The following is a 20,138-nucleotide window of genomic DNA, read 5'->3' as shown; positions in this document are numbered from 1 at the left end:
GCTCCATGTGTGGTGCCAGGGGTTCACTCTGAGGCAGCTGGGGAGTTGACGCCTCCTGGCTTCACTGATTCTTGTCAACAGCTATACACACAGAAGTGAACAACTACAAACAGGATAAAGTGAGCTAGCGGCTAACTAATGATTAAAATACATGCTTATAGACAATGATAATTATGGGGATGATGATGACGATGATGAAGAAGAGTGCTGATGACTATGAGTAAGCAGGCCCCCGGCAGCCGCCTAGCTGTCACATTTAATACGCTTCTTGATGTCTGCGGTCATGATTAGTACTGACATCATATCAGGATGACTGTGATCTGCACAACATGCTATCCTGTGCTGCACAGAAGATATTGTGTGTTCATACCCGCGTGGGTGATTCAGAGGCCTCATCCTGTGTTTATTTTTGTAATGCATAACATAGATGTCTTCTCTGTCAGTTGTATGCAGGTTTAATAGACATGTTTTACTGCATGGACAGCATGTGACTTTGTTGTATTTGTGTGGTAAAACCCAACAAAGAAAAAACAAACACACACACACCTTTCTTCTCCAGGCGTTTCATGTCCATGAGTTTCTCAACACTGTGGGGGTCCTGGAGCCAGAGCTGCATACGGACAAAGGGCTCCCTGCCCTTCAGGCTGAGCTTGTGCCAGGGTTTGGGCCTGGCTAGCAGGTCTGAGACTGAACCCTGTGTCAGACCCAGGATACTCTCCCCGAACAGACGCTGGCCTGGGGTAAGAGAGGGGAGGGGGGCATTGAGTCGACCAAGCTGGATCTCTGATACAGCAACCAAACATTTTCGCAAAGTTACAATGTCATCGCTGAGGAGGAAGATGGGCGGACAGAAAGGGAGAGGGTGTATGTGTGTGGATGGGAGGGTTAATAAGGAAAGAAGACTGATATGAGGGGAGAAAGGTAGTGGTGGGGTGGAGGGCTGCATGCTTACCGAGGTTGTTGTCAGTCAGCACCTCCTTAACTTTCTTGGTGATGACATAAGTGTCCAGCTCCGGAGACATGGCCACCATCTCCTGGATGCTGAGGCCTGAGTGGGGACCAGGGAGAGGGAGGGGAGTGCCGGGCTGTGACTCCCCACCTGAGGGCTCCTCAGAGGGGGGTTTGAGACTGGAGGACTGGGAGGCGAGTGGATCTCCTGGTAGGCCGTTGATTGACTCCTCCGCTGAGCTTAGGGGTGATTCTGGAGCAGGACTACAGCTCGCCGAGGTCTTGGGAGTGCCCTCTGCTTGAGGGAGAAGAGAAGAGAAGAGATGAGATGAGAGCGCAGGTTGCAAAACACGCTATAGTTATTCAACCCCTGGCCTACAGTCTAAATTGATGGGGCCTACGGGATTGGGAGGGGCTTTAGTCAAATGGCTGACACAGCTAACACTCCAACTGGTTCACTTTGAATTAAAATCTGGCAAACATTATAAAATTTGTCTGAGACTTTTTTTCTCCCTTTGGCTTCATCCTGCGTTTCGTTCATCTCTCTATCTCTGACTGTGTTAGTACTGTTGTGCAGCTCAGCAGGCTGGAAGAGAGCAGTCATGAGGAGCTGTCAGTGTACATTAGCTGCTGTTTACACCCCCAGAGAGAGAGAGAGAGAGAGAGAGAGAGAGAGAGAGAGCGAGAGCGAGAGGCAGAGACAGAGACAGAGACAGAGAGAGACACACAAACACATACATACACACGTGTGCATCCATAGCTGCCATCTGGCGCTGCAACACTAGCTTGTCTACGACATGACAAACCAGCAGCTTGCTGGCTGACACAGCCACGGCACCGGGGACGGGGGAGGGGGGCTGGTTGGAGGGGTAGGGGAGGAAGGAATGGTGGAAGGGAGGGAGGGTGGATTGAGTGACATAGTGACAGTGAAAAGTAGCCGCTAGCAATTACTGGGCATATAGAGCAAAGTAGTAGACCAGGTAGTCTTGATGGGAAATTGTGTATGATTGCAAGATGGCTTACCTTGGTTCTGCGCTTGGTGTATTTGAGTGTTTTGGCCCTGGTCTCCATTGAGCCACAGCTGCATGCGGAGATATGGGTCTCGGCTTCTCTGGTTTAACTTGTTCCATGGTTTGGGTCGAGATAGGTCGCTTAATATTCCCTGAAAAAAACAAAAAACAAAAAAAAAACATGCACACACAAAACACATCAACAAAGCAGAGGAAATTTAACATGCCTAAATGAAACCTAAGTGTTCATTTCCTAAAGTTGACGAGTTTGTGTCCTTCTACATCTCTGGGGCCAACCTTAAACCATTCTGCACATGTCAACCCCCCTCCTTACCTCTTTGGAGTCCTCCTGGTGTGTGTGGTTCTCCTCTCCTGAGGAGGGTACTGTTCTGCGGTGGTCCGCATGCATGCTGCTCCACCACTGTTCCCTCCAGTGACCCACGCCTCCGCTACCTCCGGAGCGGGCTTGGGCCTCAGAGTTCCTGCCCAGCCTCAGGGCAGCCTCGGCTGTGGACTCTATGCCCGACGGGGCCCTTCCCTCCCTCTTCATACTGGAGCTGAAGTCGAGGATGGGGGACGGAGAGGACGGGGAGGAGAGGAGGGTGGTGGGAGGCTTCTTCAGCGAGAGGGCCAGGGGGTTGTACGGGGGGAGGGGGGCAGTGAGCGGCGAGCTCAAAAGATCTCTCTGGGACAGCGATGAGGATGAAGAGGAAGATGTCGATAGGGAGGATGAGGCTTTGAGGATGGGCTCCAGAGCTGCCTGCTGGGCCTCCATCTCCCTCCGTGCTTGCTCTAAGATAGAGCGGATAGCCTCATCTGACCCGCTGCCCGCTCCTCCCCCTCCCCCGCCACCACTTCCGCAACCACCGCCTCCCTTCAGTCCTCCGTATGATGGGGGAACGTGGGACAGGTCTGTTCGGAGAGGAGAGAACAGAGATGTCAGGGGAACACACCGAGCAACATGGACAGTTGTAAACCAGTCGGCTTCAAGGCCCTGACATATTTGGGGCTCGAGGGAGATCGGCGACCTACTCACCAGCTTTCTGCACCTGCAGCTCTCTTTTGGCCTGCTCCAGGATGGACTTGATGGCCTCATCTGAACCTGCCTCTGGGGTGCGGACACGAGCGGTGATGTTACCTAGAGAAGGGGGTGGGGTTGAGGGAGATTGGGAGGAGATGATACCTCTAATCAGATAACAAAAAAAGGAGAAATAAACAACAAAGTATAGGAGAGGAACTGTATCACAGGCCATGTAGGCACCCAAGATGGAGAATCCAACACTGCACAAAGAATGACACTACTAAGCAACGAGGCAACCAGACAGCAGGGAGACTCACTATTCCCCTGGTCCTTCTGGAGTTTACACATGCACATACGCTACTGGGCTCACACTATAAACGCTCCCCACAGAATAACAACTACCAATAAACTCCCTAAATACACACACTGGCTTTGCATTGACGTAAGTCACTCTAGCTGTGGTATGAGCAGTTATCTTCAAGGCACGTTTATGACTGTATGCCTGCCCGCAAATTAATAACACAAAACACACACAGATACATACACATGTACACATACACATACCCACACACAAACATACACACGTTACAGATACTGTTCATCCCAACACAAGCATGCCACACAGACAGAATGTGCTAGAATCTCTGTGTGAAGGGGACAGACCTGTGTGCGAAGCTGTATCAGAGAGGGCTCTCCGCTTCGGAACATCCTGATACACTCGGCTAAGCTGGGGCTGGCCTGAGCCCTCTGTTAAAAACAATATAACACACACTACGTTACTGCACTTGTGTGTTTCTGCTTATAGACTATACTAGCCACTCCTGCTATTTTTTGTTTGTATCGTATTACATGAGATAAGCCATTTGTTGCCCGCTTTTATCCAAAACAACAACATCATGACTTCCCCTGTCATTAGGATGTGTGGCCCACGAGGGAATCAAACCCCCACCCCTTTGCCATTGTTAGCACTACGCACTCCTCAATGACCTGTCATGAAGCCAGACATTTGTGGCATTTGCAGTTTAATAGTACATCACTAACAGGGGCCAACTAACGGCAGCTTTAAAGTCTTTAGACAGACTGGCTATTTGGCAGATATGTTCCTTTCAGTCTCTGTTTCACTAAGACCTCCGTCAGTCAGAAAATGCCGTGATGCGATAACAGAAGCAGGCCAAGGCTAATCGAACGTCGCTGTAGTTAATAGTACCCCTGCCTTCCTCCCTGCTCCCACAAGTCAATACAATTGATCCGTGAAAGGTTTCTGTATTGATCAAGATAGTTGAGAGGCTCTTGGGATCTTTGCGTGACTAGCAACTCACTAAAAACACACAGGTGCGGCACGGGGGGGGGGGGGGGGGCCTTTCGGTAGAGAAAGAAAAATAAAAAGCTAGCCCCATATAAGCTAATCAATGACTATATACCGGGCTGTGCTTACACACACACTTATGCACGCACTTGCAGACACATACATACATACATACACGCACACACACGACACACACACACATACGTACATACACAAAAACACAAGCGCTCACCTCTTTGTCGTCCCTGAATGCTGCGCAGGGCCAGGATGTTCTGCTCATCGGCGAGAAACTGCCTCATCTTGTGGAAGGGCTCCTTCCCCCGGATGGTCAGCTTGCTCCAGGGCTTGGGCCTGGCAAGGATCTCACTGACCGAGCCCTGGGACAGTCCCAGAACATAGTGGCCAAACACGCGCTGACCAATGTTGTGCTTGATCAGCTGCTCTTTCACCTGTCGGGCAATCTCTGCTGTGTCCATGTCCTCCCCATCCAGAATGCCACCGGTGGTCGCGTCAGAGTGGCTGGGGGAGGGGGACGGAGCACTGCCTGCGGTGCTGCTTCCGTTAACTGTAGCCATGTCGGGGCTGGCTGGAGGAGGTTGGGGGCTGCTGGCGGCCAGAGGAACAGTGGCGGACCCGGAGCCAGGGGTGGAGGAAGGGATGGAGCTCAGGGTCGGGGTGAAAGGGGCAAACAGGAGAGCCCCACCTGGAATTCCAGACGACTCCTGTAGGGCTTTGGAGTAGAAGGTCTGAAGCAGCTGTCGCTGCAGCAGGGAGCTCAGGGCCATCTTACTGCCCACAAGAGGGAAGGTAGGGGAGTAGAAGTCCTGTCCAATGCCCGTGGGAGTGAAGGGGTGTGTTTCAGTGGTGCTGGCGGTGGTGGGTGTGTTGAGGGGATCCGTATGAGAGCGAGATAGGGGGAGCTGAGAAGAGGAAGGGAGAGAGGGGACAGGAGGAGGGGGCGAAGATGAGGGGTCGCTGGGCATGGTCTCCTCCTTGGGTGTGGAGGCTTCGGTCCCTTGTCTCCCGGCTGACCCTACAAGAAAGGTCAAACACACCGTGCATTATGGGGGAGTCAACAAAAAAGGGGCTCCAAGAAGAGAAAAATTAAAACGTTGAGGGGGAAAATTAAAAAAAAAAAAAAAAAAAAAACGTTATTTGAATCAAAAGTATTTTCCAAATTAATATACTTTTTTCTTTATTTTTTTTTTGACAACCCCCTCAAGACAATATGCCCATGCATTTGTGATTTGTACCTTTCTTGTAAGCAACAGCCTGGAAGGGAAAAAGAAAAAGAATTCACACTGTACAACTTCACACTGTTCAGACTAGCTCTGCCCGGGGCTAAGTCTCTCTCAAGCAGCCAACACAGGAGTAATCGGAAGGGGCATTTGATGATGATTGTCCACAGATAACCAATACATCATAGGAGTCCTCTTCTGCATGTTGGTGGCCAGTACATCACTCCATCGCAGGTGTTGGATAAACAGTCTTTATTTCATTCAAAATAACAATACAAGAAGAAAGTGGAGCAGTCACACTCTATAGCGATTTTTTTTTAAAAGAGGTAATCTGGATCCAGGTGAGAGGGGAAAAAAAATCACATGAAAACGAGACTCAACAAAATGTCTGTTTAGTTCTGTTCATGTTGAGTCAAGGGCTCATATCATTACTTCTCCTTACAGTTAAGAATCATGGAATTTTTACCAGGATCAATATAGTATAAACTATAGTTTCTAAATATGGAAAAGACTACTGGAAAACATTGTGGAGATAAGCAAGCAACTGAGCACAAAAATTATTCAAATGCAAAACCAGTTGGAGATTCTACATGATTGAGTTGGACAGTAAACTCCCCTTATGATGAATGTTAATCAATTCATAGCTATTCAGCTATTCAAGCCTAAAGCAACTGGCCATGACATTTCATACTCATAAACACTGGTGCAGAGGGCAGGAGTGCTGAGGTAGAGGGCATATACACTGCTGTCCTCATATTTAGGTACAGCAACTACGACTCAGGTTATGTTGCGTGTAGGAGTGTTCATAAGACACCAGAGAAACCTTTCCTCTTTCTCTTAAAAGTGCAAACAAAAAGAACCACATGTTCAAAAAAACCCATTATTTTCCTGGCAGCACCCTCCTGTCTCATCTTATGAATTTCGTAAAAAAAAAAAAAGGCCTGTATTGAAGTCCTAATGTTGTCAAATACCACAAGGACATTCAAAAATTACAAGTATTCTCAGAGAGAGAGAGAGAATGATGTCTGACCTCTACACAACCCTGTCTTCAAAGACTTACCTGGGGCCTAGTCATTCCCTAGTCATCCATGAACGAGGCGCAAAGCTCCGGGCTGTGTTCCTACAAGTTTGAGTCAAGGCTTTGCCATCCCCAAACCCTTGATTAGCCGTAACTTATTGCCTAGTACCCGGCAACAACCTTACACCCAGGTCAGACTTACCACTGAGCTCGGTGTTGGCGATGCGCAAAGAAGCGCTCTCAGACTGGAGACTGCGGTTCTTCTCCAGTAACAACACCTCCAGGGGTTTCGATGAGTCCTGCATGAAAGAGAGGGGGACATGTGAACAAAATAAGCAGGTATAAGAAGGAAACCAGTCAAAATGACTGACCAGGCATGCTCATTTGCACTGTTTTTTCCTGCATAATTTTCACATTAATTTTTTTTAATGTGCATTGACAATTACTTTCAGATAGAACGATTAAGAATATTTCTACTATTTTTCTAATAACATGCCCTTGCTGTAATCGTTTCTGTGAGTTTTTCTAGTCATTACCTGCGCCGAGTCTGATGGCCCAAACTCCATAGATTTGAGGATGCTAAGGAGAAAGACAAGTTTTTAATCAATATAGACATATATGCACACAAGTATATATATAAAAAAACCATGCTTGACATGCTCCCCTTGCAACAGACATGTGTGTGTCTGAGAGAGAGAGACAGAGAGAGACTTGATCAAGCCACAGACAGTGCTACACACACAGACACACTTCTCATTCAGAAATGCGTGCAATTGAATTAGAGATATCAAACAAGGACACGCATCATGTTTAACATGGTTAAGACATCAAAAGCAGGCAATAAATAGGGCAATGCACACACACACACACAAACACACACACACACACAGTTGTTTCAGGCTGTACTCCATACCTCAATTCTTTCTTCACCTCTTCGTAGTCAGCCTGCTGCTGTAACTTCTCCTCCAGCTCCTGAGGATGACAAAGAAGTGAAACAACTGCAAAATTTGTGACAAGAAAAAACAAAACAAAAACCTTTGATCCCTAAATGCGACACGCTGTTTCTGGTGACTTAAATCAAATTGTTGTAAAAGAACAGAAAACAAGAGCACAACAGTGAGTGTTTGTAGGTTCAGAGACACACCAAAGCAGTAAACAACACTACATTCGTCACATTAGAAATGAATGGTTTGTTTGTCCAAAGATAACTGAAGTCCTTGAAAACAAAAAGCTAAAACGCTGTGCTGACTGACTGGGCTCATGACTGTGTGCGTTTGTCCGTCCTCTTACCTTGAGAGTGGCCGTCTTTGTGCTGAGTTGCTGCTCCAGCTGTGTGATCTGGGAGCTGGTGGTCTCCCGGAGTTTGGTCAGGCTGGCCTGCAGTCTCTGGACGTCCTCCACCAGCTGGGCTGTCTCCCTTTCTTTGGCCCCTAGCTCCGCCTCCAGACTGGAGCGGGACGCCACTTCTACCGGCTGCTCCTATAGGCCAAACACCATACAATTTCAGCCTGTGATTAAATCACCAACTGTGCCGCCTGCTCCTACGTGGTCAAAATAGCTACACAAATAATCAATGAGCCAATCGATACCTCCACAGCTTGCTCCTATACTCAAGAGGTCATTTCAACAGATCGGTGGATCAATCACTATCTCCACTGCCAATTCCTGCATTTAAAGAGTGATTCGATTCATTGATAGGGCAATCAATATAGCCATTGCCAGCCATAACACTTAGAAGTGAGGAGGTCTCAACAACGTGCCACTCATCTTCTCAAAGGCCTGATCCTTTCAGATAAATTCTTATGGGTAATCCATTAACCAATCAAAACCACCTACCACCATAAGATCAATAAAATTGATTGCAGTGTGCTACTAAAGGTCACATCATTCAATAACATTAATCAATACGCCAATCACCTATTCCTTCCTCCACATCTTGCCCCAGTTTATCAATACAGCGGTCAACTAATAAATCAATACAATATAACGTCTCCAGTGCCTAACCTTAAAGAACAATGGATGCAATGATGAATCAATGAATCTTATATTTATTCAATGTATCGGCTCTGGCACCCGGCCAAAAAAGCAAGGACAATCCTCAATCAATACATCTTTGTCAGCAATCCAGTTGATCAATAAATCAATACATCACGTTACCGTGTCGGGGTCAGCTTGGATGTGGCTGGCAAGCTGCAGGGATTGGTTAGTCATAGCCATCTGCTCTCTCAGCGACTCTGCCTCTCTCTGGGCTGCATCTGCTCTCTAAGTAGGGCAAAAAGATATTGAGAGAGGGCACCCAAACATGAAAAAAAGGTAAAGAATACCGAGAAAGGGACAAAATTTTACAATTACAGTCAATATGAAACATTGCCATCTTCCCATTGTTAAGCAGTAATTTGCAAGGAGCATGATGCCAAACTATTCTTAATTGCAACCATATTGTTGATTATTGACTGAGGTAGAGTTAAGTCGTTATCCTCGCCAAAAAAAAAATCCTGTTTCCCATTTTCTCTTTATAACAGCATATAAAAAGTCTGGGAGTAAGCTGGGAGGCATGCCGTCATCCTTTGTAAACTTCACATCAGAAGTGTGAATAGTGTGCGTGCGTGTGTGTGTGTGTGTGTGTGTGTGTGTGTGTGTGTGTGCGTGTGTGTGCATGCGTGTGTGTGTGTGTGTGTGTGTGTAAGCATGCATGTGGCACTATAGTCTGAGCTCCTTACCTTGAGGCTAACATTAGCATTACATGGCCTGTGCTACCCCCTCAGCCACAAATCATACTCTTTGACCAATAATGAAAGTTAACAACAATGACATTAACGGATACCACAGGAATATTTACAGGGCAGGGGGCGTGCTCGGGGGGCTATTAAAGCTAGAAGGGTTAAGAAGGTGTCTAATAAACATGGAAGTCCAATAGCGGCCCTCAAAGATATAATCCTGTCGCTGTTTGTTAACGCAGGCCGGACTTTATCCGTTCTACGTGGACAAATATTTGATTAATCCACAGCTATCTGAATTTACTCTACGTTTATTCGAATAAGAATACCCAACCACCCCCCCAAACATGAGTTACACCTTAATCTTTTATGATACTTGTGGCCTAAGAATGACGTGACTCTCTTTACAAACAAACTCTCTCCACAGTGGCGGCAAGTGACATCTTCGAAACTGATGTAGGCTAAATGTGATGCAGTGATGCACACTTTGGAATATGCGGTGTAACGATGTGCCCCGAGGACGCCGTCGGGCCAGGCTTTACCTGGTTGGCTCTCTCCAGATCCGTCATCACCATTTCAATCTCATCAGCCCTGAGGAGGACATACAGTTTCCATTACAGGTATACAGGACGGAGAATGTGATAAGTGTACAAACACATGCACACATTCACACACACAAAACTACTTCACAAAGGAGTATTAAGAATTGTGAATGTAAAAAAACCCAGCTTAGCAGTGGCGTAGGTGCACTTGCAGTATGCATTTGCCGTGATGCAACACATGGCCTAACTGTGTCCATTAAAATGCCTTCTAAATTTCACCTTAATCCATTGATTGTGAATTTCATAACCCAAGCAGCTTGTATATGTGCGTGCATACATGTATTTAAACGTGTGTGTGGGTGCACATGTAAGCCCCTAAGCTCGGGCCACACTAAAACAGAGGGATTACACTAATAGAGCTCTAAATCCTAATACAGCAGACTAATCTGCTATGAAGCTGTGTGATTGTCTGACTAATGGTCTGAATGGAGACCACGGTTCACCTCTCCCCCTCACTGCATGTCAGATGGGGGGGGGCACATCCCCAGAATCCCCCCCCCCTCTTATTTAAGCTGGGAAATACAGTAAAAATAACCCTCTTTTATGGATGATAAATCTAACTATCTGTAATCCGCATAGATTGGAGATGTTGAATTAAGCATTGGAACAAAGCAAGTGGACGAACCTGACGCTGTGCACGCCCACACACTCACACACTCCAACAAAGACTTTAATTACACGACTATCCAATTATAAGTTATACAGCAAGAACTGTTTCATTGCCTAAATTACAATGCTCTATCTGTTAATTACCCCTGTGTGTGCACTCGCACATTAAGAGAAGTATCACATGCACATAACAGCAAAGGAAAAATTTCGTAATCATTAAAACGCACAAATTGGGAAAGCTTTGCTTCAAGTGCTGATAAAACGACATGGGTGGTGTTTGGTGGAAAAAAATTGACAAAAATGGACGGTGTACACACACACACACACACACACACACACACACACACACACACATACACACACACACGTCTGTCTGTACATCATTTAAGACATTACTTCGAATGCTGAAAAAACTACATGGGTGGCGCTGAGGATCGAAATGCGTTGTGCGAACACGTATTGATGCGTGTGCCATTTTGATTTGTCTGTAATCTTTTGATAGCGAGGACGGTGAACCCGGTAACCCACGCAGCTTTTGTCTGTGTGTGTGTTCGTGTGACAACATATGAAAAATAAGAGTATGCTGGGTCCCATAGGCCTGAGTGCTACTGATTTGAATGTGTTTAACAAAACAGACACAGCTGATATTAGGTCAACTTTGTGCCAGGGGCGATGCAGCAAAAAGAATCTAGTGTGGGTAGGAGAGCTTTTCACTCGCCGCTTTTATTCCCTCCCTAACAGCTGAATGGGTCTAATATGCATTTAAAACAACAACACAATAACCCACTACCTCACCAGCTTTTATCCTGTCTTAAGCCGCAGTGCACATACGTACACGGCCGCATGTGCACACATTCGCGGGAATATAAGGTCAGCGGGCCGACAAAGCAGAAAAGCTTGTAATGGAAAGTGTTTGTGGGTAGTAATGCAACCCAAATACACCCCACTCCTGATTCAAATGTGATCATTTAATCAAAGTACAGATGTACAAAGTCATCTTAAATAACCTTTGGATTTGTCTGTATTTGGGAATTATAAAGGCAAAGCTAGAGGCTGAGGGCCAAAGCAGATCACAAGCGGGGGGATTTTCTGTGTATCCTGATACAGACAGTTGGTCAGTCACCGGGCGGGGAGGCAACGGTCCGTGGCAGGCTGATGCCCTCTGCACAATTCATGGATGACACAACAGTGGAGCGATGTTTCTGCATAATGGTAACCTCTAATGCAGGTTTTGTGTTTCGACCTCGAGGCTGATCCTAGAACATCTGTGGAGCAGCCACAGGGAGGAGCCAGAGAGCACATGCACAATGGCATTCAAAAAACATACTGCGCACGCACATACATTCCTTTGTATCACAGAAGCCTACGGGTGCACCCAGCGACGTCAGTACTGTAGGACTTCTGAGACAAGCCCACAGCCTCTTAGCCCCTACTACACTTCCTCCACCCCAGACAGGCCTTTTCATCTCTTATCAACTCCTCTCTCACGCCTCACTCAACCGCTCCTCTATTCCGGCTGCCTCTGTCCTTCCCTTTCACCCTCTTTCTCCAAATCTCCACTTTTCTCCTTTCATCTCTCCCCCCTTCCACCTAGCCCTCTCTCATCTCTCACCCGCTCTTCCTCGGCCTCTGTCCTTGGTGCCAGCAGGATATTCCCTTGATTTAGATTTTCATTTCCCTCCTCTACCACTCTCTTATCCCTCTTTCCCTGCTTTAGCCTGCAGCCCCAGCTTGCTTTCTGCCCTCTGGCTTTCATCACTCCATTCCCACACTTTCTTTTGCTTGCTCCACGGTGCTTTTTCACAGTGTGCTACCCCAGGGATTTCAAGGAGGCTTAAAAAATGACCTCGGTAAGTGTATGTGTGTGTGTGCGTGCATGCGCGCATATGTAAAATGCAACGCTTGAATAGAAAAGGAAAAGTCCTATTTATTGAATCTTGCCTTATTATCACCATTAAATTGCTGTCCAAAAATGGTATCAAACATTTGACACATAAAGATTTTTAAGGATTTAACAGACCACTCAAACATAGTTGAATGCCTGCAAACACAGACACACATAAACACAGACCCACGTACACACTAGGGATGTGCAGAGAGCCCAGTACTTGTATGTTAATCTGTTGAGGCAGCAAAATTATTTGTATTTGTACTCAACTAAAAGTGTAAATAGGTGTAACAATCCTCTTTTTGTTTGTATCACACTTCCATATTAAAGTGTTAGAATAACTGTTCTTCAACACACTATTATAATAATTATGAACATATATATGTAATACTGGTTTATGGTTTTCATAAACCCAGCAGTAAACACGTATAACCATAAACATGGTTGAAAAGAAAATCATTTTAAAAGCAACATACAGCTCCTAATCTCCACTCAAACCAATAAACTAAACTCTGAACTAATAAATGCCCATGTGAACATTGTGAACCCCACCGCCACCTGGGGTTCACAGTGTTCACAACCACCTAACTGGAGGATGCTGAACAGACAGAATATAAACAACAAACAGAAAAATCATTAAAATAAAAACTTCTCTCTGAAATATCGTAGGCCAAGAACAAACGCTGGGTTCACAGGAGGCGGAAGCGCCGCAAAGCACTGCCTGCTTCCTTTTGGTGCCCATGTTAACCAGTTGGGCTGTTCAGACAGGACATTCCCCGGCCAGGAACACCAAGGTGTGTGTGTGTGTGTGTGTGTGTGTGTGTGTGTGTGTGTATATAGTATATAGTTAGGGATGCACGACATTGGTAAGATATCGGCACATATGAACATTTCTGCTGATGTGCCTGGCCAATAAGGTGACGTGTTAACTATGCGTACACAATGACGCTAAATATTTATTGTGAGCGCCAGCAACAAGCTTCAACATACCACCTGTATGGAAGTATTTCGAAATATCTGAAACAGATAAAAAAAAAAAAATTGCTATTTGCTATGCTTGTAAAACACCGGTGATGTGAGGAGGGGTAAAACCAAAACCCCTTTAATACTACCAATTTAATTATGCATCTTAAAAGCCGTCATCCTAAACACCACGAAGAGTTTCTGAAAAGTAGGCAAAAAAACAGCGCCGGCAAAAACCTGTCAGCAGCTGCTACTTCATTCAAAGCTAAGAAATACAGTAGTGACCACCCAAAGGTGAAAGCCTCCCCTTACCAACAACATTATTGAATTCACTGCTCTTGATAACCAGCCGTTCACTCAGACTAGTGCAATGCCTGTTTGGGTGTAATGCCCCCTCCAACCAATACGTGAGTTGCTATGGCGGAGTGGCGCTGTTCGTCCGGTTGCAGACAAACAGACAGATTCCTTCCATTTTAGTGAGATAACCGTGAGTGAATGTCTACATTTGTAAAAGGATACATTTAGGGCAGGATCAAAGGAAATAGCTTATGTCTTTATCGCTGACAAGTCATCACAGTCAGAGCAATCGGTTAATTCTACTACAGGAGAGACTTGGTGTTCTCCTCAATGAATAGCAAAAAAAATAAAAGTGTATCAAAAAATATCCGTATCAAAAAATGAGTTTGAAAATATCTGCATATTGAATATCAGCAAAACGCCAACATCGTGCATCATATATGTATATATTCTCACACACACATGCACTGGCACACACACACACACACACACACATACACATACACTATCTTACAGAGCTGGGGATCGATATATCATTAATCTTTAACGTGGACTAAATGTACAATATGTGACTGGCCGGACCCTCACAGCCCCAGCACAGAGAGGGGGCTACACTACATCTGCACACCCACCCCTTCTTGAAGCCCACACACCCCAGGCACTGTAACATCGACCACATTCTCTCAGAAAGTGTAAGTGTGTGTGTATGTGTGTGTGTGTGTGTGTGTGTGTGTGTGTGTGTGTGTGCGTGTGTGTGTTTTAAAAGGCAGATTACCAAAATGCAGCTAGAGGATGGGGGATTTGTCACGCAATGTCCTCCTTAGTGGAAACTAAATTCGAGTGTGTGAATTAGTGTGTGTGTGTGCGCGCGTGTGCATTTGTGTGCAAAAGTGTGTGTATGACAAAGTGGAGGATATGCATGTGTGTGTGTGTGTGTTTTTATAGCACCAAAATATATGCAGTCAAAGGGTTAACGTCGTGCTCAGCCAAACGCTGGCGATCTGCTCAGCCAAGCAGTAAACGGGGGAAAGGACTCCAAGGACTAGGAGGGTGCAGGGTTAGGGAGGGTGTGTGTGTGCTTTAAAGCGTTGCATTAAAATTTCAGATCACAGCACGCCACATAGTCAAGGACCCTGACTGCCTCAGGCTCACGAGTGAGCAAGTGTGTCTGTGTGCGTTTGTGTAGACGGGCATGTGTTTATTAGTTGGTGAGGGAATGGGGCCGACTGTATGTGTCTTTTCCAAAATACATTCATTTTCTTGCGACATGAAAGCAACAGACAAGGACAGAGAAAATAAAGGAGTGTAAAAAAAAAGGGGGGGTAGAAATATGATGAGGCAATGTAATTTTGGCGGTGGGGGAGACAGAACGAAGAGGCCTTCAATAAGGTATGAAAATCAAAATATCAATTAGTGCTATTACATTGCATGTAAAATCCCACGGACGCCTTTTCATCCTCCTTTTCTCCTCTCTCTCTCTCTCCAGCTCTTACACAAACACACATACAAACGCATGTACACACACAACAAAGAAGGTGGGAGAAAATGTGTTCAAATGAGTGGTGAAAAGGAAAATAGGCTGTGGGGTGGAGAGAGAGAAGGGAACAAACTGTTTTTAATGCCAATCAATTCAACAACTCGGTAAACGGAGAGACAGAGGGAATTGTGGGGGCACAGTGGTTTTTTTTTTTTTATAGGTTGCAATGCAAATCTGCCTCTGGAACCTGGACTCCCTTTTCCACTTAAACCTGAGTCCCAGATTAAACACGGCTCTGAAAAAAGCAAGCCTCTTCACGCTTCAGGGAAACTGCTCTGCTTTGTCGTCAAGTACATCTATTCCCAACGAAGTTCCGTGAAAAGGCCTTGTTTTCCTATTCAGGAATATGAATCAGACTCTTTTGTGGCTACAAATGCTAGCGTCGTTTCTGTTTTTTTTTTGGGGTTTTTTTTTTAGTATTGGCCTTGGGGATCTGCAGGAAGGAGAAGAGAGATTGTCACTAAGTGCCACTTTACAGCGCGGAGTGGCGACATGGAAAAGCTTCTGTTCTCATCCTCACAGACCACCATAGATCAATAACGACAGACACCCCCTCCATTGCTATAGTATTTGAAGCTATCTTATCTCAGAGGTCCAGTGTGACACCAATGTGGCTTTACGTCTCGAATCTCAAAGTCGACCCACATCAACCCGCTTTCACCATCACGGCCACGTCAGTCAGAGATCTAACCTACACTGGAAGGGGAAAAAAAAATCCCTCAAATGTGACAACTTGCTTGCTGGAGCTGCAGAATGTCGTGCAGCCTCTGTTAGTATTTACTGTGCGCCGGTAGTGGTGGGATTTAGAGAGCGTTTAGCGCTGTGGGAGACAATCCAGCTGTGTAGGGGGGTTTCCAGGGAAGCAAATTCACTAAACACAACGATTATGTCAGGAGTAGATGATGGGAGAGCCAGAAGGGAGAAGTCACCCACACACACACAGACACTATCAGCGGGAGGACAGAAACATACTTTGCTGTGGACTCCTCGTCATACTTGGCCTTCAAATCGAAGAGCTCTGCCTGAGTTGTTTCAAGTACTATGAGACAGAGGGGAGAAAAAAGAAAAACATTTTGGTTTTGAGCCTTCGATGCAAGTGCCTTAGACTGTTATGCAATATCTGATAGTGAAGGACTGCTGAAAAGAAAGAAAATGGACTCTGCATCCTCAATGATTAAAAGAAAAAGGCTTTTCACCAACACTGAGTAAAATGACGGAAGGGGAAGAGGTGTACTACGTGAGTGTAAGAGTGTGTCGGTCAATTAAGACCCAACTGGACAGTTACCTGTCTGAAGGGACTGGGCCTTGTGTTCGGCCTCCTCCAGCTTGGAGGACATGGAGTCCTGGCTCTCCTGGAGTTTCCTGCACCCGACAGATGGTGAGATTTAGCAGGGAGCAGAAAGATCACACATTGAGATCTTCAGTAAGAAAATCTTTGGTTCACACTCTTTGGCAACCCTAACTCTTCCCCATTTTCCCACAATTTTTGAAGTGTTTTCCCCACTAAAATCCTCCCCAACACAACCCAGTCCTCATTAAGCAGTCCTATTAGGCAGGAATGTCTGCCCACTGGGGCACGAGAGGGGGGGGGGAGAGAAAGCAAGAGAGAGAGAGAGAGAGAGAGAGAGAGAGAGAGAGAGAGAGAGAGAGAGAGAGAGAGAGAGAGAGAGAGAGAGAGAGAGAGAGAGAGAGAGAGAGAGAGAGAGAGAGAGAGAGAGCAAGGCACTGTGAGAGGGGAAGGGGCAGGCAAGAGGAACCACAAGGAGAGAATAAATTCATACTAAGCATGTAAAAAGTTGAGCTCTGCCGAGAAAGTGCTATTGCCTGTAAAAATATCAATAATCAAGCACAAAGGGAGTCTTTAAGAATCTCTGATTCTTCTCCCCTCGCTGCCTCTCTCTCTCCTGTCATCGTCATTTTCTGCCCCTCTGCTTCATCCTTTCATCACTCTCCCTCTCCTTCCATGCAGGATCAAATTCATGAGGGGTGCCATCCATTTACTGTCACTCTCAGACACAGGAAGTCAGCTCTCCGCTGACAGGAAGGGGCCTATAAAACACTGACGTACAGGAAATGCAGCTGGACAATTGATCCTTAACTGTATGTCTGAAAATGGTCTGAAAATGGGCTTCAATTTAGTTGGTCGTTACATTAAAAAAGCCCAGAGCTGATTGGGGAAAACACCAAGTCTCTAATGCATACTTGATGAAGATTACACAAACAAACATTAACTAATTTTAGTTGTGGGGTTGCGGATTTTTAGAGGACGATCTTATTGATCATACAGAAAGGCTTCTTGCTTAAGTCAGCATGTGTTAACAGCAGTAGAATTACTAAGAGGGTAACAAACTTAAAATTGAACTCTCTTGAAATCAAAGTCAGATCTAATGCAAGTGTATGAAAGTAGATAAGACTGCTAATAGTTTCTGAACAGTGGTTTAAAAAAACCACATTCTATGCAGAAAAATGACGGCAGGTGAAGGCAGATTTTTCATTTCATAACAAAGAAACAACATTTTTCGATTTAATACATGATAATTCACTGGCTTACACATCTGCTAGCAGTGTTTGAGAACATTAATAGCAGACTACCCCTCTAAAGCTGTTTTAGAGTACCGTATTTCCCGGGCTATAAGTCGCACTGGAGTATAAGTCGCACCCAGCAAAAAAATACGTTGTTGCGAGGGGGAAAAAAACATATCGCAAGACTAAACACTGCCACCTAGTGGTCTTAGCTGAAATGCAGTGTATTCGTCCAACAAAATTACATTGTATAAGTCACTTTGGAATATAGTAAGTCACAGGACCAGCCAGACGAGTTAAAAAAAATTTTTTTTTAAAAAGCGACTTATAGACCAAGAAATATGGTAATTAGAAGGATGAGGCTGTTCCCCTCTAAGTAATTTGTTGATTTCTTCAGGTTGAAAAACTATTCCTACCCTCGGAAAATCGTAATTGTGTTTTTACTAACTGCAAAAACATTATCTGGCATAATCATCATCACAATGCATAAGCAATGAGTTTTGCAAATTCTACAAATTTTAAATTTCAGTTTTGAACTTCAGGAAGAGCTTCTTCTGCGTTTTTTTCTTGGATAGGTTAACGCATCATATTCATTTCTGACATAAAAGAAAATATTGGTCCTCGTTCATTACTGTGACATGCTTCCAGTGTAAGAAAAGGTGCACACTTGAAAGTGCATTCAAATGAGTTAAATGAGGGGGAGGGCTCTTCCTCCAGCACTATCACGGCACAAAGAAATTATGCTTCAGAAATGCTGATACCTGAGATATGTCCAAATTACATTAGTGGCATATGGACTTGATGATTCAGAGCAAAGTTGGGGAAAAAAGGGGAGGTATGGCAAACAACACTCTGAGGAGTGGACTCCAGTAAAGACAAAGAATGTCAAACACCCGGTATATGCCAAAAGTGATGACCCTGTCCTCTACGAATGTCCTTTCCATTTATGCATTTATGTAAGGACAATGATCTAGGAAAAGCAATTACTACGAAGTTGTCAATGACAGTCCCTCCCAAGTTGACTGTAGAAGAGAAATCTTAGCACAACTGATAGAACAAGACTGGGTCAAAACCTGGTATATGGCTGGACCGTGTATGGTCAATGTTCAAAATTGTGGCCAATTTGTTGCAGGGATAATCAGTAGTAAATTCCTGAACATTAAATGTTCATCTGCAATTTTCTGTAGTGGTCCCAGTAATATTTGTTGTGAAAGTGGACTGAAGTAGCATATCACATGACAGGTTAAGCTACGTTCCGAATATTTTTTTTTTTTAAAAAGGCTATTAATGCAGCTGCAAGAACAAAATTTTCCACTCATATCTTGAGATGTTTGATTTCAAAAATAACTTAATTTAATTGTAAGTATAACTATTCTAATTATCTGTTAACTCCCCGTCCTCTTTCATCTGTTTCTATCTGCCGATGTCTCTCATTTTTCTAGGAATCACTCTGTATTGACAGGCCAACTCACAAAGAATGGTTGCGGCCGCTGATGGCACCATGAATTGCGTATCACTTGCAACCGCTATCTGCCCCACCTCAAGATCCGATTCACAAAAGATGTTGCACTAACAATATTACAGTGCAAACACACCCATTAAGTTTTGCAGCTGAGTGCAATTTGCCCTTGTTTTGCGTCTGATTGCAATTATCCATGTGGCAAAGTATAAATGGTGGCTTTGCGCCAAGAACACAGTAGGAAGGCTCAATGTCATCCTTTATGTCATCAAGTACAGCAAGAATTGCTTGGCCTGGCAACCTGTATCTGCGAATGATTTCAGTCTCAGTTATATCGGAAAGTGATATTCTCCTGCAAAATATCTGCTCACCAGCCTGGCATGACGACGCCTTCGCCTGGCTACAACCACTGCTGCCATGATCACCAGAAAGTCTGAGCGTGGCAGCCCTTATAAATGCGATTGAGTTATCACCAACTCTCTGAAGACGCTAATAACTTTCCCTCTAAAGGCCCTTTCAGACACAACGCCACAACGGCACCACTCTGCTCTGAAACCCATTATTTCCAATGGTTTGCGCCGCGCCATGATGGCTTTTCACCGCGTCAAGCAATGTGCCGGCATGCTGTGAAAAACACCCGCATGGCCAGTAGAAACAAGGCAGCCAGCTAGGTACGGAAGGAAAAGATCATAAAAAAATAAAATAGGATATAAAAATAAAAAGATAATAAAGATAATGATGAACTTGTCCTGTTAGAAGTTTTGAAGAGTCCCGCTATAAGTTTTGAAATCTCCACCTATTTTGCCCTGTCCTCCGCAGCTTCCCCGAACACCTAGTCAGATGTGCGCTGAAAACAGTGGCGAGCACAGCACAAATCGCACCGTGTCTGAAAGCAGCATAACTGCGTGTGGCTATTAGCGCTGGTTTGCAATTAAGCTCATTTGCGTAGAAAGGGGCCAATTTTGTGTCATATGTATACATTTCTTTATGCATGCTCAATAA

At 45.1% G+C, this 20,138-nt stretch overlaps 1 protein-coding gene across 2 annotated transcripts in view; it reads right to left on the bottom strand.

Annotated features, from left to right (window-relative positions):
- cux1b (cut-like homeobox 1b) overlaps window positions 1–20,138 on the bottom strand; it is a 72,599-nt gene that overhangs the window by 15,087 nt on the left and 37,374 nt on the right. For both annotated transcript variants that reach the window (XM_056283072.1, XM_056283071.1), the window contains exons 7-14: window positions 16,440–16,516; window positions 16,127–16,193; window positions 9,801–9,849; window positions 8,699–8,803; window positions 7,832–8,020; window positions 7,455–7,513; window positions 7,078–7,120; window positions 6,744–6,840 (exon numbers count right to left, since the gene is read on the bottom strand). In XM_056283072.1, coding sequence (XP_056139047.1) covers window positions 6,744–6,840; window positions 7,078–7,120; window positions 7,455–7,513; window positions 7,832–8,020; window positions 8,699–8,803; window positions 9,801–9,849; window positions 16,127–16,193; window positions 16,440–16,516 — 686 coding nt within the window. The remainder of the gene's footprint in view (window positions 1–6,743; window positions 6,841–7,077; window positions 7,121–7,454; window positions 7,514–7,831; window positions 8,021–8,698; window positions 8,804–9,800; window positions 9,850–16,126; window positions 16,194–16,439; window positions 16,517–20,138) is intronic.

Source organism: Lampris incognitus, chromosome 7 (assembly GCF_029633865.1).
Source record: "Lampris incognitus isolate fLamInc1 chromosome 7, fLamInc1.hap2, whole genome shotgun sequence".
Classification (NCBI taxonomy): Eukaryota; Metazoa; Chordata; class Actinopteri; order Lampriformes; family Lampridae; genus Lampris; species Lampris incognitus.
This window is presented reverse-complemented; position numbering and strand designations above follow the sequence as displayed.